Here is a 22148-nt window from a genome sequence, read left to right on the forward strand (position 1 = left end):
AGCACCAGCTCTTAACCAAAGCAGTGTCACTGCCCAGCCAGGAGTGAAGTATCTGTGAGGCTGAGGAAGAGCAGGTGTGGCTCAGTCCTGTTTTCTCTCCAAAACCTGTCCCAGACTCAGTTTGCACCACAACTGAGTCTGCAATGGCTGCCAGCACTGCTTAGCTGCAGGACAAAGCTCCAGGCCTGACAGCACACAGGGTGTCCCCAGGGATGCTCCTACAAGGCTGCTAAGTTCTGAAAGAGGCACAATTGAGCCATTTAAGTTAATGGGACAATTTCCCAAGTTGAATCTTAATGTTGGGATTGTGATTAAATGGGACTAATTATATGGGTTTGCATCCCAGTAATTACCTTTTGTTGTCTTGGTGCTCTTTCCCAAGCCCAGGCAAACCTCAAAGACATAGCCAAGTGCTTCAGTTCAGAAACATTTTGTGTTGGAATAACTGCTTGTTCAGCAGGATATTGACAAAATATCACAGCATTGATACTGTGCTATCACACACTTGGAAATCTCTAGACTAAGTATATTTGGAATTTTTGTTGCACTTTGGCCCCAAACAGTGAAGATGTTTAATCTGAGAATGTTGAATGGTTTCTGGGTGCTGTGGGAGTGTACCTGAGTGCATGTGGGGGCTAAGTGCATGTGTGGACTGGGATGGTAGAGCCCATACAAATGGAATAATAAAAGTGCAATCTTTGGGCATCAATATGCATTTGGGGAATATTAGGATGGACTGAGAGAGATCCTCTGAGCAGGCACTGCAGGAATGCCAGCTGTACCATATGCTTTCTCCTCTGTGTAACAGCAGTAATTTTGCTGTTGTTTGCAGGTGGTCCATTTTGCATTTGTTTGCTTAATGCCTGATGATGTCCAAAGCTCTGCTGCACTTCTGCACACACACACACACACACACACATACACACACACACACATTGGTGAAGCTCTCATTGGTATCAGCCTGTCTGATGTTCAAAAAATACCTCTCTAACCTGCAGCTTACTTCTTCCACAGAGGAAGGCTCCGTTTCCAACCTCATCTTGGTTTTAACGAGAGAAGGGCAGCATGTTCTGGCTAGAAGGACCTTTCCCTGAGCATCTTCCCCTTTAGGCCCATGTCAAGTGCTTGGTTTGAGCATCCTCTGCCATCACCTTTATGAGTAAAGCTTGAGGAGCTGATGAACTAAATCAAGGATGAGCAATGGCAGTGAATATTTCTTTCCTTTTTGCCTTTGATATGCAGGATCAAGCTTGCAGATAAAAACAATACAGCAGCTGTGAAGGAATTAGAAAAACCTTTGTGTGGATTTTTGAGTGAGAAATGTTCTGAAGGTTCCTCTGTTGCCCTGGGTTCAACACCTGAAGCTGAACCAGTTTCTTCTGTAGTGAAGAACCCACTGGGAGCCTTGGAGAACTTGATGCTGGATCCAAGGCTCGACTGCTTTCAGCAGAACATGCTTAGTCCTAAAATGATCATCAGTGACCCATCTGTGGATCTGAATGTCAAAGAAAACAATAAAATCATCAGGAGACAGATAGGAGGCACTCAGAATACACGGTCACCTGGAAAAATTGGCTTGAGGAATAAGTCCTTCAGCATCAAGGACAAAATTTCAGAATGGGAAGGGAAAAAGGAAACGCAGTCTGCTCCTCGCAGGGAGGAGGAGGCAGGAGTTAAAGAGGAGCCCAAGATGCCTTGTGTAACTGAGAAGATGAGTGGGGAAGCACTGGTGACAAGGAAAACAGAGACCAAGAGACTTATGAGCTGGGAACTGGAGTGCAAAGGGGCAGGCAAAGAGAATGAGCGGAAAGCAGGAGCTCAGAAAGGCACAGGGCAGTCAGCAGAGCGAAAAGGGGAAGCGCAGAAGGATGAGGAAATGGAGTTCAGCCCTGGAAAATGCAAGGAAGTGAAAGGTGGGAAGTGGGAGGTCCAGAAGGAGAATGTTTCAGTGCTTAGTCAGGTCAAGAAGCTAGAGAAGGCTTTGAAAGATGGCTCAGCAGAGCTGCAGCCACAGCTGCCTGGTACTTACTATTCCCCACAGTGCTTGCAGGAGAAGGCAGCACAAGGACACGCTGCTCCTGAGGGCCATGAGGGTGTGTGTGGGGCTGAGCTCAACAAAAGGCTTCTTGGCGTGGACTCTGACATCAGTGAGCCGATTTTTGGGACTCTAGAAGAGATAAGAACTTCTCATGTGAAATCCAAGCACTGCACGGTGGAGAATGTGTACACAGAGCCAGGGGTGCCAGAGAAGAAGCCCTTCATCAACCCACTGCCCAAGCCTCGGCGGACTTTCAAACATGAGGGGGAAGAGGACTGGGTGCCAGCAGTTAGGAATAAAAGAAACTTACCCCCTCTGCCATCCATTCCTCCCCCTCCTCTGCCTTCCTCTCCTCCCCCATCAGCTGTCAGCAGGAGGCTCTGGAGCGGGAAGCACAAGAACAATGCTGACCACAGGTACTGGGGATGTGTTTCATGGAGGTGTTGGTCTTCATGGGGGAGTCCCACCTTCCCATCTTTCTCTGAGAGAGACAAACCTTCCCTTTTTGCTCAGAATCTCCAGCATAATCAGCACTCAGTCATGTCTCTGAGAATGTATGAGCAGCCAGCGCTGCTCCACAGGGTAACTGTGGAGAGATAAGTTATGGCAGATTTAAGGTCACTGTATTACATGGCTTAACCTTCAAGCCTAAAATTGAGGGATTTGGGGTTTTGTTTTGGTTTTCGTAGGAGAAACTCTACTTAATTACACAATGACCACAGCTGGTCTGGAACAGTGTTTGGAATGATAATCTCTAGTCTCTAGTGCAGCATTTTCACTGTCCATAGTAAAGCTCAGTGAATCTGATGTGTGTATATTCTTCTGGAGTGCTTGTTTGCCTTTTTTCCCCTCCTACATGATTGTCACACATTTTTGGGGTGGAGAACATAAAGTACACAGCTTTTCTAATGCCCTCTGGATAAATTCTCACTTAAAAGTTCCTGGCTCACTTGCAGAAAGGAAATCAAAACTTGCTAGGTTTGCTCATGGAGGGCAGTTTTACCCTTCCTACCATTCCACAAGCAAGTTTTGTTTTTCTCTGCTGCTCAGAGAGCTGATTTTGGGGCCCTCTTACACTTTTCATGGGTGGGATCTGTGCTGTAAATGGGACCTCTCATGTCCTAATGTTCTGTGCAGTGTTCCAGGATGTGCCATTTCACACTTGCATCTCCACAGTGTGCTATTGCCATAACAACCCAGATTATCTGTGGCACCCCTAAATGCCTGATAAAAACAGCCAATCTCAGTGTTGCTTTTTCATGCTTTGTTTGGGATGACGCAGCCAAACGTTCTTAGCGATTTATTTTGCCAGCTGTGTCTCACTTTGGAGAAGTGAATTAGCTGTAATTTGGTTATAAATGCTCGTTAACTGCATCACTCTCCTCTCTGCCCCTCCTCCCCCCCTCCATGGTGCAGGAAATCCTATGAGTTTGAAGACTTGCTGCAGTCCTCATCCGAGCACGGCCGGGTGGATTGGTACGCGCAGACCAAGCTGGCCCTCACACGCACTTTATCTGAGGAGAACGTCTATGAAGACATCCTGGGTAGGAACCCTGCACAGGGGAGGGTGCTGCCTGCCAGTCCTGAGCAGCAGGGACTCCTGGTCAACAGGCATTCAGCAGAGGTGCTGAATAAAGTGTGTTTATATCCAAATGTAAACCAGGACCCATTTTGCGCATATTATTGGCAAGTAATAAGAAAAATGGACGGGGGACTTCAAAGCTCATCAGCTTCAAAGATAAACCTGAGGCATATGGGAAGCAGCTTTTATTTTTTTGCTGGCATATCTTCTCTGCCTTCCTCTTGTCCTGTGGATTAGTTCTCACAGCTCTGATCTGTCCATTGTGGTGATTTTGTCACTGCTCAGATAATGCGAGCAGTCTGAAAACACAGCCTTGAAGTCAGTTCCACAGCTCAGGAATAGGACTGTGTATGGCTTCAGGTACCATTGCAATTAGGAAACTGGGTCCCACGCTCTTTGAAATTGAGTTTTATTTAGTTCTCTAACTTCAGTGTCAGATCAATGCCATTTTAAAGACTATTTCCTGTAACCCTCTCCATTTATATAGTGTTTTTTTAATATTGTGAGTTATGTGGCCTTTGATGGAACATAGAAGTGTCCCCCTTGAAAAAGCTTTGATGAGTTTTAATAGCTGTAGGCTGGTGCTGTACAAATCTCTTGGCAGAGGTCAGCAGATTAGGAAGGGAATAGCTGCATCAGCTCTTGCCATGCTGCTGTAATCCTACAAAGGTGCTCTGTGGTTGTTGGGCATAGGAGGAGCTGCACATTCTCAGGAGCAGGCCAGGCATTATTATTTTGATATGAATAAAATCTGATCATACTTAGTGAGGAAGGACTCTGAAAGGAATCGTGTTCCTTTGGGGCTAATGGCAGACAAGGCCATTCTAATCCATCCTTTCTGACATTTTTGAAGCTTTTGGCCTCATTTGTGGAGCTAAGAGCCTTGTGTTTGCTTTTTTTCTTCTCTTCTCTTGGGGGGCCAAAGGAACAGGGAGTGTCTAAGCAGCTGCTGTGGGGTTTTTGTGTTGGGGCATGATGGGAGGTCTCAGAAACCACTGAGTAAGGGTCACCTTGTCAGCTGGAATAACATGGATAGCATTACAGAGTGGCTGTGAAGGCAAATCCATCTATTCAAACACAAGCACACCCCCATGTCCCAAGTGTGCAGGGAACTCAAATATCAGCCTGAAGTTCCTCTCCCCTCCAGCTTTTACTTGCAAAGATTAGAAGAAAACAAAGTTATAGGTAATTGTCAGCTAATAGAGCATGTTTGTTTTTTGTTTTCTTGCTGCATGTTAAGGCCTTGCCTGGAGTCAGTTGGTTTCTGCAATCCTGGTGGTGTTACCATGGAAGCTTGGGAAAAGGGGTGGATGGGGATAACTCAAAAAGCTGCAGTTTTGTTTTTCACAGACAAGTTTAATGCACAAGACAAACATCATGTGAAAACCTCACCAGTGGAGGGGAAAGCAAGACTTCAGCCACAGGACACTGCTGCTGCCCACAGACAATCACATGTGCCCATCAGGACGGGCAAGCACACACATACACACACTCACATGTGTGACTTAGGGGGAGTTCAGCTGCTGCTGGGATGATTGTTCCAATTCCCAGCAAGTCACACAGATTTCCTTCATGCACCCTCTTTTGCCCTGTTCACCATTGCTTACCTGGAATATTGGAAGCTGGCTGATGGATAACAAGGTTTATTTGTAAAAAAGAGGGAAATTGTGTTCTTTCTTCTAGGCTGAAGCTAATTGGACTTGTCTTGAGGATGGGACAAGCAGCAGAATCCAAGCTTGTTCTTTTTTTCTCCAATCTCCCCATTTGCATGACAGCTGAAGTACATTTTCAATACTGAAAGAGGCCATTGAAATGAGAAAGTGGAGCCAGTTTCAGGGACAGGAGAATGTTTGCTGACCAAGTGTGAGTGCAGGCTTGCTTTGCTGGTGTCACACCCTCTTGCCTTCTCCATGGTGAATTTGGGTTCCCTGCTGGAGCACTGGGTGCCACCAGCTACTGGAGAGGACAGTGCTGGGAGAGACTTGGGTTTCTGTCCTTGTCTGAAGAGTTCAGCTGCACTCCTGCCCCAGCTGGGCAGGCAGGTGGGAGTGCACCAGTCAAACAGATCCCACAGCTATTACTGGTCCTGCTGCAGCAGCGTGCAGCACCCCTGGCTTCCAGTCTTTACTCTGAGCCAACATTATGTGACAGTAAGAGGAAGGCAGTTGCTTCAAGTCCCAGCTGCCCACTGGGATGTGAAATGAGGGCAGTGAAGAGACAAGGCTCATAACGTATCATTTCCCTGTGCAGATGCTTGGGCTAAGCCTTTGTCAGTGGTTTCTTAGCTGCTTGGGTAGAGATGTCACAACCTGCTTTGTCAGAGTTGTGCTCTTTGTGAACACACTTAGGTTTACATTCCCTAGTACTGCTGAAGAGTGGGATATAAGACGTTCATTACATATCATTTTGGGTGTTCAAAACTCAAATTAGTTGTGCGCCTCATCTCCAGAATTACTGGGAAGAAAGGAATCTACATCTACTTCAGAGGTGTGGGCTGTGTGACACATGCCCTCCCCCCATCCTTCTCCAGGGGAGGAGCATCCTGACTTTGAGTGGCTTAATCCTTCCTTCTTTCTAAAGTACAGCATGTGAGATTGAGGTCTCCATGATAGGTAGACATGTTTGAAATCTTGGATTGTGTGATAGATATCCATGTCCAGAGTGTGGATTAAATCTTCCTGCAGTCAGCCCAAGAACAGGGCATCGCTTCAACCCCAAGTAAGGGGTGACCAGATGTCATCCCCCTAAATGTGGGGCTTAAACAGAGAGAGGACCTTCATGCACAGCTTCAGCTCACAGTTTCATTGAGGAACTCCAAGCAGGGGACTGGAAAGAAGGAAATGTAGTTATGAACTAATGTGCATGAGGACATCACAGCTCTTTTGGATGCAGGAAAATGAACTTGAGGGTTTGCAGGGTCTTTTCCATCTGTAATATCTGTGATATGTTTCTATGGCTGCATTTGTCTGTGTCAGGGTTTGGACACTGCCCAGCAAGCAGCTGGACTTCCAGGCTATGGAGAGAATGAAGCAATTGCGGGAATGCTTGAGAACAGGTCTTAATGTCTGATGTGGGAGGTGGGAGAAGATCAGGGGATCCCTAAACGGATTTTTATGGCAAACCTCAGAGATTTTTTGCAACCTTAGAATCTTTTACTTTTGGCTTTTTGCTGCAGATCCACCCTCAAAGGAAAACCCTTATGAAGACATCGAGACCAACAGCCGCTGTTTGGGGAAGAAATGTGTCCTGACCTTCCCAGCATCCCCCACCTCTTCTGTACCAGGGACTCCCACAAAGGTACTTGGATTCAAGTGGCCACCTCTTCTGCTCCAGAAAGTTTTTGAGTGAAATGCAGATCCTGTGTGGAAAAAGTGGACACCTTCTTCATGTTAGGGATTTTTCCTTTATGTCTTTTGCCACAGAGTACAGTGTGATAAGAGGGGATTTACTGCCCTTCAGGGAGGTAAAAAAACAAACCAGGATTCCCTTACATAAATAGTTTGTTTGCTTTCACTTTTTTTTTCACTCCAGGATTGCCTTCCCTGGTGGTGTGGGAAGACCTTCCTCCCCTCAAAGAGGGCATGGAAGTATTTGGGTAATCAAGGCCTGCAGTAGCCTTGTCTCAGTGTCATGGGCAGTGCAGTCTGCCCATGCTGGTGCCCAGGTACCTCTGCAGCACACCCCCCACCCCCCAGGAGCCTTTTTTGCTCTCTCCATGAGACAATTTGCTGGTAAGTAAGGCAGTGCCAGTTCCCTGGGTGGAGAGCTAGTGCTAGAAGAGTGTCCACAGCACAGCCCAGCTTACAGCTTGGGGCCTTTTTCCTCCTTGTCCATGGAAGCAAAAGAAGAGGTAAAGCTTTGATTGGCACCTCCTGCTCAGAGCTCAGGGTTTACCAAGGGCAGCCCTGCTCCCTCAGCCTCCCAAGCTGCTTTGGTTGGTTCATGTTGCCAGTTTAGATAATCCAAGCTAGGACAGCAGGGATCTAAACACAGCTTTCCTGGCCAGAGGGTTTTCTCATGCTTTCCAAGTAACACCTATGATTAGAGCTGTTATCCAACATTTTCAGAAGTTTTCTGTGCAGCGTTCCTTGACATGCTGCTCTTTTCCAACCAGCTTAATCAGCAATTAAGGTGTCTTTGGATAATTCAGTGAAAATTGTTCTGTGGTTCCCAATCCATTCTCCTTGTTGCTAGTTAGGTCTAGAGCAGCAAGAGGCCACGTGTGTCAGTGTTGGGATGAGGCTGATCTCCCTCAGAGATTTGCAGTCACCCATGCACCCAGATTTCCCACATGTGCTGTGGAAAGGGGGCTGCAGTGCTGCACAGGAATGCCTTTCACCAGAGATACTGTTCCAGCAGGAGAGCTGAACAGGAGTCATTGTGCTACTCTGTTGTGCTTTGGTGTCTAAAAGCCCTGATCTGCATCAGTCAGAAAAGAAATGCTGCAGCTCTCTTGGCAGCTATGGGTTTACAGCTGCAGCATTCATCCTGTGGAGAGCCTGGCCAGGCTGCAGTGATGGGGAACGGCTCTGGACAGACTTTCAGGACTACTATAGATGTAGCAGCTCATATCCCTGCTGCAGAATGGGATTCTTCAGTGCAAAGACTCCTTACAGCCTCATTTTTATATGACTTCTCTGTAGGTGGCAAATATTTTTGTGACCTGAGCATCTTCTGCCAAATCCAGAGACACCTGAGCTAACTTGAATGGATTAATTGGTGTGACTAATAACTGCTGAGTGTGTCTGCTGGTGGAGGCAGATGGTGGTGCTGCCTCAGCTACAGGCACAGTGCTGCTGTGAATTGTTCAGAACTAGGCTGGATAACTCTCTCCCACACTTCTTAGAGCCAGATACATCCTCTGGCAGTGCAGATACTCTTCCCACAAAAGGTGCAATTTACCTTGTCAGAACTACTGGGAAATTCTGTAGGAGAAGATAAAAAGTGTTGTTATTGAGCATCTTTCTGGTGAGAAGTAGTTTGCCCCTTCTTTATCTGGAGCTTAGCTTCCTACTTCTATTTTTGGTCAGAGACTTTAGGGACTTCACTCTGCTACTTAAACATCTTCTGTTGTACTCCCACCAAACTTGCTAATGAGTTTAGGAGGAAAGCAGTCTCCATAATTGTCTAACAGCATCTCTTGTACCCTTTGAACTGTCTGATTCTGGCTCCTGTCAAAGGCAGCCATACTGACAGTGCTTTCTGCCTCCTCTCACTGTTTCTCTGTCCCTCCTGGCTAGCTGCTCCTTATCCCAAATGCCTGTGGTTGGTTGGTTAGTCTTGTCCTGTTTACAAGCCCAGCCTCTGGATTATCCAAATCCTGGGAGATTTTTTTCCACACTGGAGCAAGACCTTCTTGGCCAAGCCCTGAGCTTGTGTTCTGTTTTGGAATTAATTGGGCTGGTTAAATTGCTGGCCAAGATGTAGCCTGGCAGCTGCATGGTTTCTTGCATGTGCACAAATCTGTGGGCACTCTCAGGCTGTTTTGACAACTGAGTGCTGTGGCTGGATTTACTGATATGAAGTGTAAGTAATGGAGTAAAGACCCATGAGGTTCTGTGGTCATTGATTCCTTCTCCTCCATTTCCAGTTGCTTTCCAAACCCACGTTTTTCCGGCAAAACTCGGAGCGGCGGAGTTTCAAACTGCCGGACATACGGAAACTGAGCCGGGATGGGACTGGCTCACCATCCAAGGTCAGCCCTCCCTCAACCCCCAGCAGTCCAGATGACACCTTCTTCTCCTTGGGAGACTCTCAGAATGGCAAGAGGAGAAGGAAGATTCCCAAGGTAAGTTTAGGGCTTTGGCTTTTTTGTTTGGCTTCTTCCAGGCAGGAATGTGAGTATGAGACCAGGTTTTCTTTAGTTTCCAGTGTGTGGCATTTCTGCAAGGTAGCTGCTGTCCCGGCTGTTGACTTGACTTTTGCTTAACCCCCTTTCTCCCTGAAGGAGAAGACACACAAACATGTCTGCACCTTTCAAAGAAGTTATTTTTCCATCTGAGGTTTCATAATAAGAAAAAAAAAGCATTGTAATTTTGGGATAGAAATTGAAGTATGTCAGAGAGGAAAGAAGCAGTTCATATTTTGCAGAAGATGTACCCCATCGTACTTCCTTCTGTGCTTCCTGGATGGGACAGTCAGAAATTGTCTGTGTGTTGTGTGTTTGTTTCCTCCTGGAAATCTGTTGTTCTTTGCTTGTTCTAATTGATGCACTGGCTGTTTATAATTTAAGGTGTGACTGTAGGTGAGCAATGAACATAATGACAAAGGACTTGTCTGCAGTTATGAGCATTTTCGGCAGCAACATTTCCTATTTCTTACTTGGATACAGCATTACTCCATTTAAATTTTATTTTCTTTCAGATCTGGCAGGATGTGTATTCAATCCAAATGAGGTTTGGCAGCAGTCTATCTATTGAATGTTTCAAAAACACAGTTATAAAAACACAGTTGCTTATCCCGGTCTTTGCAGGACAAGCAGAGGCTACCAGGGACAGTCTGTGGTGATTTTTTTCCAAACCCACAGTTTGCATTTGGGGAAAAAGGGATGTGTTTGTGTATCTTCTTTGTTTCCTGGTTGCCAGATCTGTGTTCATGTTTGCATATCTGATTTTTGAATGCCCCCTCTGTGTGCCTCAGCCTTTCAGGAATGAGCCAAAGACTGCAAATATTTAGGGTTTCTTTCCCAGTATGTCTTCACATCTGTGCATGGGCTTGAGCTCTGTCTGTGTGTTCACACATACTTTTATGTCAATTGAAGAGAGGATTCCAAGTGTTTGTTTACCCCACAGTGCCACTGAGCAGTCTTGCAGAGCCAGGTCAGAACTGAGGTTTGCTTGTCAAGGGCAGCATCACCTGAGGCTTGAGCTGGGCATCTGGGTGAAGGCTGCACTTCCACATCAGAGCATCCTGCCTCCCACTTCTGTATTTGTGTTCAGAGTTGCCTGACCAAGTAGGTGGTGGGCCTGTCTTACCTTGAGCTCACAAGACATGTGTGGATGTAAATCTGGAATCTGAATTTATTCCAATTATTTATGGAATAAATCTGAATGCTGTGGCCATATCCCACTGCTCCTGCCTGGCACCTTGAGAAGGAGGCAGGTCTGCTCAGGCAGGAAGCCTGGCATGGCTCTGCTGCAATTCCCCTCCCCTTCAGGAATGGACAGGGAGACCAGAGGCACTGAATGAGCCACTGAACCCAGCACTGCCCAACACTGATACATCCTCTCTCTTGACCAACTGGGAGCACAGGGGTTACAGGATTTGCAAAGGAAGCCACTGGTGTAAAATATTTCAGTATCACTGGCCTCCATCCTTCTCAATTTCTTCAGTCATCCTCCAGCCAGTTTTCTGCTTCCAACCCTGCAGACCAGCACAGGTTGCCAAGGGACCCTCTGGTGCTGCCATGGAGTATGGAGAGGTGGACTCTGTGTAGCTGATACAGCTGCACAGTGTGGAAGTGCATTCAGGTGTGGCCTTTCAGCAGGGTTTGTTCCCCTGGGCTCTGCTGTACCAGAGTGAGCATGGGCAGCACAGCATAGATCCTGGGAATTGTGCCTCCTGCACCATCAAGGGAACAGTTTCACGATGGCCAAGGTTGGGATAAAGAGCACTTTGCATAAAATTCTAACTCAATTTCTTGCCTGGGGAAGAAGTTAACCTTGTTTGTTTGTGTGTTTGCTGAGCAGCTGGTGTTGAAAATCAATGCCATTTACGAGGCACGGAGGGGAAAGAAACGTGTCAAGAGACTGTCACAGTCTACAGAGAGCAATTCAGGGAAAGGTAAAGGAGCTTCACATCATCATTCCTCTAAGACTTTCTGAGGACCTGCTCTGGACTTTAGTAGACTGCCTTAGTGGTTTATGTGACACTTTCTAGCGCTTCATCCAGTCCAGACTAAGGTTGAGTTGGGATTTCCACTTTTCCCCTTTTTTTTTTTTTTTTTGGTAAGATAAGGGCTGTTCCTCTGCCCTTTGGTTAAAATGGAAGTTTTCTGGTTTTCTTGCTTCATTTTCAGTCCATGGCTTTGCATGATAACCTTATAGGTCACCCCAAACATGTCCCCTCTTTTTGATGTTTATTTCTGGAACATGCTGGAAGCTATGGAGAGGAATGTTCTGTCCAAAAACTCTGATTTGTTGAGTTCAAAATATTTTGTGGGAATGTGTCACTTCAGTGAACTGTCCAATGGAAGACAGGAGATTTTGGAACAGCCCTGGTTCTTTCACCATCCCAATAAACAAATAGCCTCAGCTGGGAATCCGGGTTTCTGCAATTGACTGTAAGACCATCTCCATCATAGCAGGATTGAGACTTTCAGCCTCCCACTGTCAATTAACAACTTGCCCAAAGCATTCAGACACTTCAGAGAAATTGCTTTTAAGCATCTCATCTCAATAAAAATTAAGATTATGTCTTTCCAACACAGGATGTTTTTCCAAAACACTTTAATATCCAGCAGAAGGTGACCACCTCTATTTGTTTCCCACAATTATTTGTTACTGTTTATCCTATTTCATAAAGCATAGACAGCCACAGGGTGGAAGAGAATGTTTATATGAACTTTCAGGGGAAGCATCCCAGACTTTTTGTACCCCTGCCTATAGCATCATTCAGAGAAATAGATCATTGGACAATATAGACCTTGAATCTGATTCAGCCTGACAATTTTTTTTGTTTGTTTGTTTCTTTTCTTGGTTTTATCCCATGTCCCAGAAATTACTGCATATTAATGAGTATTTTACCTTGGTGTTGTGCTTATACAGATTTGAATAAAATACTGTTCTGGCATTTTATTCTTTGTGCAACTCTTCTGGCTGTGCAAAATTGATTTTGATGTTGGTTTGGGTGTTTTATCCCTGAATGAATGGGAAGATACCAGAGCTGGTAAGCTGAATATGTGTGGGTATGTGCACCCTTGAAAGAACAAGGCCCTTGGGACCTAAACTGCTTCCCCCTGAAGTTGCCAGTCCCAGCTTTCTCATGCCAGTGATAAGAAATGCACAGCTATAAATAGACTTTCCTTAATTCATCTTCCCCTTACTTTCTTTTTTTTTTTTCCTAGTTACAGATGAAAACAGTGAATCAGACAGTGACACTGAAGAGAAGCTGAAAGGTAAGGCAAATGTGTGGAGAGAGCAAATGGCTCCTGATGAACTCTGCTCTGAGCTCCTAGGACAGGATCTCTCCTCTGTGTCCTACCTTCGGAGAAGGACCTTGTTTCTGCATGGAACACAGGAAAACATGGAGATCTCAACGCTGCAGGAGAAAATCCATGGGCAGAGGGCTACAGGAGCCCAAACCAAACATCTCTTCCAGCTCCCATCAAAGCTCCTTGTTGACTGACTTTCCAAGAGGAGTATTGGACACTGAGGAAATACAGTGAGATTTCTCTAAGTGCAGAGTCAGAAATGTGTGACCAGACTGGCAGAAACAGTGTTGCATGGCACTGGATGTCCAGACACCTCAGCACATGCTTATTGTGGGAGAAAAGCCACCAGCCAGACTGCCTAGCTAGGAAAACAGAGTGGCACTATGTGATTTATTGCTGGTTTGGGATAAAGCACTACATTTCTTTCTTCACTCTTGTAGGATTATTTGGTGTACTGGTCCCCAAAATACTCTCCTGAAACCTTGTACTGGTAATTAGCCCCTGCACATTCTGGGGATGTTGCTGTCTTTTGGGAATTTGTGGGGCACATTTAAAATCCTGGCAGAGTTAGAATGCAAGATGGAAACTCCCTCACATTCCAAAGTTTCCTGACTCACATGCACATCAGATCTGGATAGCAGGTCAGTTCAGTTCCAAGCTGAAAAGACAGGCATGAGCTGTGTCAGCCACCATGCATTGTGAGTGGGAGTGCTCATTCTCAGCCTCCTGCAGGTTTTTAGAAGTGAAAGCTCAGGCTGAATTCCCTCTTGTGAGCACAGCTTCCCACCCAAGAACTACTGTATGCTCTTGCTTTCATCTGCATTGAAATCTTTTATCTGTATTGCTATGTTAGCAAGAGCAAGCTGAAAATTGCTGCCAGTGCCTACCTTTTGACAGGTTCTAAGGCTAGGCTGGAGACAGGAGAGAGGGTTTGCACCTGGATGGTGCAGAAATTATATTCACAGCCCTCCTGAAATGTTGTGAAAATACAGAGCATGTTCACATTTAGCTGAGGCAGGCAGTGTAGATGTGGCCAGGAAGACTTGAACTCTTGCCTGCTGCTGGTTGCCATAGTGAATCATGTGCATCATCCTGTGTTTCTCTGTAACTGCAGCTCAGAACTCCCTGGAGAGAGGATGATGGAGATCATATGAAGTCACCTCAAATCCAACAGCACTGGGCTCTGGACAATATCCAGATCCAGACCTGGGCCTGAGTGACTATGCAAGTCTGCATAAGTGTGAACAGGAGCTCTGGCACTTGCTGTTTGCTCTAACTACAGCTTTATTCTGCTTTATGCCTTGTTGAACTGTTGACTTCCCTATTTTTAAATAGGAAGTGAGATGATTTAGCAAGTCTCTTGTATTTGGGACTTTGTACATTTTGTGTAACACATCAACCACACCAGCCAGGTGCCTCTGCATGCAAGTCACTGTACATAATCTGAGACACAGTAAATCATGAGGTTGGATGGCAGAGCTGGAAGTGGTGACCCTCAGAAAGGAAAAATCTTGAAAGACAAACTCTGCCATGATGACAGCAGTAAAATTCTGGTATCTTTAGAATATAAACAGTGCAGATCTTAAGCAAGCTTTTCAGAAGCACTCAGCATTGCTGTGACACTGCTCCTTTTAAATCCCTGATGCAACAGAAAGCACTTCTGAAAGCTTTACAGCCCTAGAGCAAATAACATAGTAGGTGACAAGAAAAAGGACTCTAAGCCATCTTTCCAGGGTCTTACCGGCTCAGGGTTTGTTACACTTTCTGATTTGAGAGGCACCTCAAGATTGCCTTAAATTTCATTGTCTGGAATAGTCCGTGAGTGGCGCAACTTTACTGGACAAAAGATGAACAAGTATATCCCATCTCTCAGGAAGTCCTGTCTCCCAGGTAGATTTCTTATGAATTGGAGTTCCTATAGCATCTCTGTGGTGGTTGTTTCCATCAAAAAGTTGCATTGCCACCCACCTTCCCAAAAAGCAAAGCTGTGAGAATGTGCTGGAGTCTCTACTTGTAGTTAATTCTTTCTTTCTTTTGTAGCAGGGATAAGGGAGACATCATGGAGATTTAATTTGGGATGCAACTGTAAAATGAAGCAGGGGGTGGTCTCAGGGAATTTCATCTGGTCTCTTCTCAGCAGGCAACTTTTCATTACTTTCCATGCTGGAATGTTTATTGTCCCATGGCTCATGTGTGTGTTGCAGCTACAGCTTGCTTGTTTTCCCATTGTCTTGGTGAACTTGTAGATGCATGGCACTGAGAGATTAAATTTAGGCACAGGAAGAACTGGCATGAGCCAGCATTTTTCACTGGCACCTCTTTTCTTATGTTTTCTGTTGTTGGCCTACAGCCCAGCCTGTGTGCTGGAGCTGGGAGTCCCCAGCATTACTCAGACAGCACAGCCCTGGCCTGACCCAGGTGCTGGTCTTGTAAAACCCTGGGGATTGCTGCCCACAGCCTCCTCTGGACAAAGGTGGTCAATCACCTCACTGTGCTGGCTTTGAAAAGTGCATAAATGAGTGCTAGGATGAGTGGCTGGACATTATCTGTTGCATCATGTCCTACATGGATCTCAGCTTGGGCTGTAAAAGCTATCCATGAAATCCTTCTGCTGCCAAAGTTCTTCAGGGTGATGGCACGATATTATGGGCCATCTCTGTCAATATTTATAGTGCAGCTTCCAAAAGAAGCTTTCCACTGAGAAAGCCAGTGCAGTGAGGTGATTTCAGGTTCATCCCTCAGTCCGTGCAGAGCCAGAGCAAGACAGGCTCTCTGTGTGTTCCTGCAGCTCACAGCCAGCGCCTGGTGCACGTGAAGTCGCGGCTGAAACAAGCGCCGCGCTACCAGACCCTGGAGCGGGACCTGATCGAGTACCAGGAGAGGCAGCTCTTCGAGTACTTTGTCGTAGTGTCGCTGCACAAGAAGCAGGCTGGGGCTGCCTACATCCCTGAGGTCACCCAGCAGTTCCCACTGAAGGTCTGTCTCGGGTTGCGTGCGGCACTTGGATCGCTGGAGGAGCTGCAGCTTCTCTGTTGAGCACGTGTTGTGTCAGTGACCCTCTGCTGTGTCAGCATTGAGGGACACTGAAGATGGTGGGAGGGCTTCAGTCACTGCCTGAGAATTGTCATGGTATTGCTCGCTCCTGGAAGAGCAGCTGATTTAGATCTTTTGCTGCCCTTGGCTATGACTTTATGTAGCTATTCCCTTTCTCACCCTTTCCTCTTTAAAGATAACTGATGGTTGGGAGAAGATACATGTTCTGAAAGGGAAGGAACAGCTTTCAGTGATAGCCTAGCTCAAAATGGGGAAGGAGGAATGGGAGAAACACAGAGCCAGTGTGACAGAGTGTAAACGGGATGTGACCAGAGCTCCTCTCAGACTTCAGTTCTCTTTCCCCTTGCTGGAAGGTGTGTCCCAGATTAGAGGCACAATATAGCAGAGGCAGGTGCTGCAGAGACAGGCCTTGGTGGAATTGGGGGCACAGAGTTACCTTGAGATATCTAAAGATTAGGTGAGCCAAAATCACAGAAATTTTAATATCTTCCAGGCAGAAGCTTAGCCTCTGTCATCACCTCTTCATTTGTCACAGGAAAAATATTTGAAGTCATTCCATCCCCACATGACTAATTGGAAACATTCCTTCTCTCTGTTCTGCTAGCTTGAACGCTCGTTCAAATTCATGCGTGAGGCAGAAGATCAGTTGAAAGCTATTCCCCAGTTTTGCTTCCCTGATGCAAAGGACTGGGCCCCCATCCATCAATTTGCCAGGTAAGTACTGTACTTTGTATCCTGACTCATGAGAAACAGATTTCTGTATCAAGCTAATTAAATGCAAGAGCTGTTACCATAGAAGATTGGGCAGAACTCTGAGAGGGATGTATAGGAAATTCAGAAATAGTGGGGGTTTATTGGATTTGTATGTCTGGGACTGGTAATGAGGCTGATGGGTATCTTGTCCTTCTGGTTTCTCTTTCTGCAGTGAGACATTCTCATTTGTCCTGACGGGGGAAGATGGAAGCAGGCGATTTGGGTACTGTAGGAGGCTGCTGGTAATTATCCCTGAGTTTTTTCCTTTTCCTAGTGGTGCAGACTTCTGTGGGGTTGGTGTTACTGGCACCCATTCTGGAAAGTGGAAGGCTGCTGCTCTTCTCTTTCAGTGTGGAATGAAAAGAGCGGCAACAGAGCAGATTTGCTCTCTTCTGTTCAGTGCCAAAGTCCCTCTCTGTGTCCCATCCTCCACTCCAGACATAACTTTCTTGCATTTTCCTTGCACCAGCACTTTAGCATGGCCATGGACTGTTGTTTCACCCCTGAGGCTGAGGACAGGGTTTATCCTCTTTAGGTTTGGATACCTATTAAACAGTTGTCTAAACCTGTGCTGGTCCTGTAGGTTCAGAGTTGTCTCTGTAGATCAGATCAGATCAGATCTCTGCCTTTGTCATTTGATTTAGGTAAGCTGGGACCACACTGTGGATGTGCCCATTTCTCCTCCCTTTCTGGTGTTACCAGGGTTTGAGCCAGGCTGTCATCATGACCATACTGTCAAATGCCTGCCAGTTTCTGAGCCAGCCAGTGAGATGGACAACTAAGAGACCAGTCACTCTATCTTTGCAGTAGTTATAACTCTGACATTTCCTTGGTTTTTGTGTGTGTGTTTGTGTTTGTCTTGAAAGCCCAGTGGAAAAGGGAAGCGTCTCCCAGAAGTTTACTGCATTGTGAGTCGCCTTGGATGCTTCAATCTCTTCTCTAAGGTGAGGGGGGAGAAAGAGAGGGAATTTGTGCTGTAGGTGAAGAGGGACCTGAGAGTGAAGCCAGCACATGAATGAATGGGGATCAGGGAAGCTGATAGCTGAAGAAAGGATCTGAACGATTTGGTGAGGCAACCACATGCTAATTCCAGAACCTAGCAAAAGCACAGTTAATAGGAAAACTAGATTGTCAGCTCTTGCCTACTTCCTTCAGCAAAACTTCCAGGAGGCAAGAGAGGTTAAAATGTGTAGTGGGGAGTTTGCAAATTTTCAGCTTTCACTGGAGTTGTGTTTCTTCTGATAAAAGAACTCCAGGGTCTTCAGTTGCACCTTTTGCCTTCTTTCTTTTGACACACAGCTCCTTGTCAATACTGGATTAAGGAGAGGACATAGATATATGTTGGTGCACTTCATTCCTGGTGCTATCTCCCTCCTCCTGATTTGCATGTTTTTGTGTCTTCATGCCTTTATTTCAGATTTTGGATGAGGTTGAGAAGAGACGGGGCATTTCTCCAGCCCTGGTGCAGCCTCTTATGAGGAGTGTCATGGAGGCACCTTTCCCAGCTCTGGGCAGGACCATTACAGTCAAGAACTTCTTGCCAGGCTCAGGAACAGAGGTAAAGACACTTCCTAGAGAAAGGGAGACAGGCCAGCAAATGGTGCAGGACTAGCAACTGAAAGTTGGGACCATGGCATAGCACTGGGGATCTTCAAGAACAGATGATCTGTCAGCTGTAGGGGGAAGCTGGGGGGTAAAACAGGGGACCAGAGGGGATGGTATGGAGACTTCAGTGACTCAGAATCAAAATGGAAATCCTATGGTAAAAATGAATGTAAGCACACAGCCTAATATAGCAAAAGGAACCAGGACATTGGCCTTGAGGCCAGGAGGCACAGACAGCAGGTCCTGTGCTGCCCAGCATATGACCTTGGATCTGCTCAAGGACACCACACTTAACTTCCTAATGTCAGGTTCGAACAATGTGCTCCAGCACCCTTAATACAGAACCTCTGTTTGTGTGGATCAGGTCAGAAAATCCTTGAAACCACACCAGGGTAATGTTGCAGCCTTTGAGAATGGCATTTTCACAGTGTGGAGGTGAGGATCTGTGTTGCATCTCACACAATGTGGTGTGAGGACAGCAGGAGGGTTTTAAGAGTACAGAGCTTTAGGGCATGGCATTGAAGGGCTGTGGGGGGATGGAGGGAGACAAATTGAAGGTAGTTTTGGCCATACTTGGTGCAGGGCCTGGTATGCCTTGAATGTGAGAGGGAGGAAGGAGAGCAAGTTGATAAAGTTGTGTCTGCAGGCTTTCAGCAGAGCACTACATGATGACATTCTCCTTAACCCAACTGGAAACAGTCCCAACTAAATGACATTACTGCAGAAAACATGCAAAGCTGGTTAAAAATGTGTGCTGGAGGAGCAAAGTCCCAGTGGTGTGCTGTGAGAATGTTGTGGCTGGTTTGTGTCTGGGATTCTGTTCATTAATTATCAGATTGATGGCATAAACTCCACATTTACACAGTACAGCACTGGGATGGGGGCAGGCACTTTGGAGAGTAAGGGATTAAAAGTCAAAGTGCCCCACTCCCCTGAATTCAAGAGACATGTTCAAGTGTTCAAGAAATGACTGGATGTGGCACTGTGGTCTAGTTGTCATGGTGGTGATCAGCTGGACTCAATGATCTTAGAGATCTTTTCCAGTCTAAATGATTTTATGATTCTGTGATTCTGTAAATGGAAAATCTGATGGGAAATTCAATATGGACAAGAGCAAAATGCTGAGAGGAAGAAAGGAGTAGTCCAATATAACATGAAAATAACTGACTGAGCAATGGTACTTCAGAGAAGGATCTGGTGGTACAATGGGCCATAAAGTGAGCAAAAGTAACAGTGTGGTATTATTGAGACAAAATCCTTCATTGTGAAAGCAAGTGAAGGGATGAATAATAAAGGAAAGCAAATTTTCTGCTTTCCAGTGTTGATGGTATTTTCTTTGGAGTATTGTTTTCCAAAACATGCACCCACTAGGAGAAAGCCCCAGAAGGATAGTTCTGTTTACTAAGTGGTCTAGAAAGTACAGGCAAAGCTTGAGAAAATTGTTTACTTAATATAGAAAACAAAAGACAAAGGAAGACACGTGATAACCTTTCAATACACAAGAAGTTTCCTGCAGAGAGGAATGTGACCAGTTGCTCTCAGTGTGTACTGAGAGTAAGACAACAAGTAATTGAAGTAATTTGCCACTGACATGTTTCAGCTGCAGGCTTGGTGTTGGTGAGGGTAGTTCAGAACTAGAGTAATTTTCTTGTGGGATTTATGAAATGTGTGGTGTTGGAGGCTTTCAAAAACAATTTAGATAAGCATCTGTCTAAGATAAGGAGTATGAAGTGCTAAGGTGCTATGACAGGCATTATTTAAGTAGATATGAACAAAGAAAAATACCCACAGGCTGCTCTTGTCTGTAACTGATATAAAAAATTTATGGTCAGGAGGTTAGGCATCCAGATTCTTGCAGTAAAAAATAAATAAATCCTAACTGTAAAAGTCAGAGTGTAGATTTGAAAGGCTCCATGACATTCTGCTGCCTGAATATCAGAAAGCCTGAAAACCACTCCTAGCTGGACACAAACTAGTTTTCCTCCTTATGAAGAGCTCGCTGTCCTCAGTCCAGTGGGAAGAACTTGTGGTTGATCTCATGCTGTGCCTATTGGAGTGGACTCTGGATTCTCTTCATCTGCAAGAAGGATTTATGGGAGGCCTTTGGAAGGACTGTGGTTGAGGACTTACTGCTCTGTGGTGCTCACCAGCAGTCAGTAAGGGCTGCTGGCTCTGAAAATACCTGCTGGGTCCTTGCTTGGCACGCTCTGGGTGGCACCAGGAGCTCAGCTGTGTTCCTTTTGTCCCCCCCAGGTCATCGAGCTGCGGCGGCCCCTCGACTCCAGGCTGGAGCACGTTGATTTCGAGTCCTTGTTCACCTCCCTGAGCGTGCGGCACCTGAGCAGAGTCTTTGCCTCCTTGCTGCTGGAAAGGAGGGTGATCTTCATTGCAGACAAGCTCAGGTACCCTCTTGCATTCCCCTAAAGAAAATGCTGGCAAGGAAGGGAGGCTGGGAAGGCTGCAGTGACAGATCTCTCTGCTTTGGTCTTCTTCTTCTCTGCCCTTTTCAACCTCATAACAACGTGAATAGGGCTGTTCTTCCCAGGAATTGGGAACTTAGGACATGAACCGTAATTTCATTTTGCAGCTTGCAAAAAGTGCTGCTTCTTGTCCCCAAGGAGAACCAAATTCCACTTCCTCTAGATAATTTCAGATCCCTGGTGCTAAGGAAGCAAAACCCCTCCCTTTGCTCCATCATGCTGCACTGTTCCCTGCTGAGCTGTGCTTGGGTTTGCAGGGATCACTGTCCCTTCTGAGTTCCCTGATGTCACAAAATCTTCTTGATTTTTCTGCTTATATTTTCATATTGGTTTCTAAATACTTCCCTTTTCTTATGGGGATGAAAACAAAGGATGCAGCGAAATGGGGAAATGAGGGAGGGGAAATGAGGAGGGGAAATGAGACAGAGGACTTCCCCCTTCTATTTTGAATCTGCTCAATTTGCTCTTTTAAAAATATATTTGTTTGCTCTCCTAAATGATGAAAATGGGTCTGGGTTTCTTTAAGATCTTGTGCAGCTGGTGGCTGGCAGCTCTCCAGCCCTTGAAGCACTTGAGGATTCAGGGAGGAAAGTTCGACAGGGCTGGGGAAAGAAAAGCTGCCTGGATGAGTAATGACACTGAGGAGCATGCTCAGGTTTCAGGAGTGTACAATGCCCCTAAGCTGTCTGTTTTCACAACTTCCAGGCAGCAGCCTGCAGCTCTGGGACTGAGCACTGGGGCACAGAATGGAGAGGCCCCTTCTAGAGGAAAATGAAGGGGAAAAATTCATTCTGCATGGATCCTGGGCTCTCTGTGGGCAGAGCTCAGGCAGTCTCATCACAGGAATAGAAAGGATGGGAGAGGGAAGCTGTAGCACTGGCTGCTTGCAGATGTCTTGGTTCAGAAAGGGGAAAATTTGCCTCTCTATAATTCCTGATATGTTGTGTGTGTAGAAACTTGGTATTCTGGATACTTAAACCACACATTTCATGCAGAGCATTTAGATTTGTATTGAAAGTGAGAGAATTCATCCAAGCACTACATCTCTATGTAACATATATGATTTATGACATCATCTATGATCACAGGCTCTTAAATATTATTCTCTTCTTCTGTAGGACAAATTTTACATTCTGAGAAAAATTTTTAAGGACACAGATTGACATTGTAGTCTCTACATGAGAGCTGGGTGGTATCAGGAAATGGCAGGGAACTTTTTGATGGGGGGGTTGAGACATCACTTTAGAATGAACATTTGTTCAGCAAATCTTTTCCTATCCCATCTTTACATGGCAGCACAACACTGTGTATTCTGAGTATGGGATGTGACATCTGTAATTGAAGGCACCTTGATGGGTTTTGGTGTTCATTTCCCACCCCTGTATCTTTTGTCAGGATATCTAGGGTCCATAGGAATGAGTCCAGCTGTAAAGGCCTTTAAAAGAGTGGGAGAGAGCTATAGAATCATAGTTTCTAGAATCTCTG

At 45.8% G+C, this 22148-nt stretch overlaps 1 protein-coding gene across 2 annotated transcripts in view; it reads left to right on the plus strand.

Moving 5' to 3' along the window:
- Window positions 1-22148, plus strand: part of DENND2A (DENN domain containing 2A) — a 57896-nt gene that overhangs the window by 23593 nt on the left and 12155 nt on the right. Inside the window, exons 3-14 of one of the 2 annotated variants that reach the window (XM_054631075.2) lie at window positions 1243-2454; window positions 3455-3582; window positions 6796-6917; window positions 9211-9408; window positions 11309-11402; window positions 12685-12735; window positions 15560-15747; window positions 16430-16539; window positions 16751-16820; window positions 17445-17522; window positions 17996-18136; window positions 20437-20585. In XM_054631075.2, coding sequence (XP_054487050.2) covers window positions 1243-2454; window positions 3455-3582; window positions 6796-6917; window positions 9211-9408; window positions 11309-11402; window positions 12685-12735; window positions 15560-15747; window positions 16430-16539; window positions 16751-16820; window positions 17445-17522; window positions 17996-18136; window positions 20437-20585 — 2541 coding nt within the window. Of the gene's footprint in view, window positions 1-1014; window positions 2455-3454; window positions 3583-6795; window positions 6918-9210; window positions 9409-11308; window positions 11403-12684; window positions 12736-15559; window positions 15748-16429; window positions 16540-16750; window positions 16821-17444; window positions 17523-17995; window positions 18137-20436; window positions 20586-22148 lie in introns of both variants that reach the window. The other variant, XM_077178341.1, reaches the window with a different exon arrangement.

Source organism: Agelaius phoeniceus, chromosome 5 (genome assembly GCF_051311805.1).
Source record: "Agelaius phoeniceus isolate bAgePho1 chromosome 5, bAgePho1.hap1, whole genome shotgun sequence".
Taxonomy (NCBI): Eukaryota; Metazoa; Chordata; class Aves; order Passeriformes; family Icteridae; genus Agelaius; species Agelaius phoeniceus.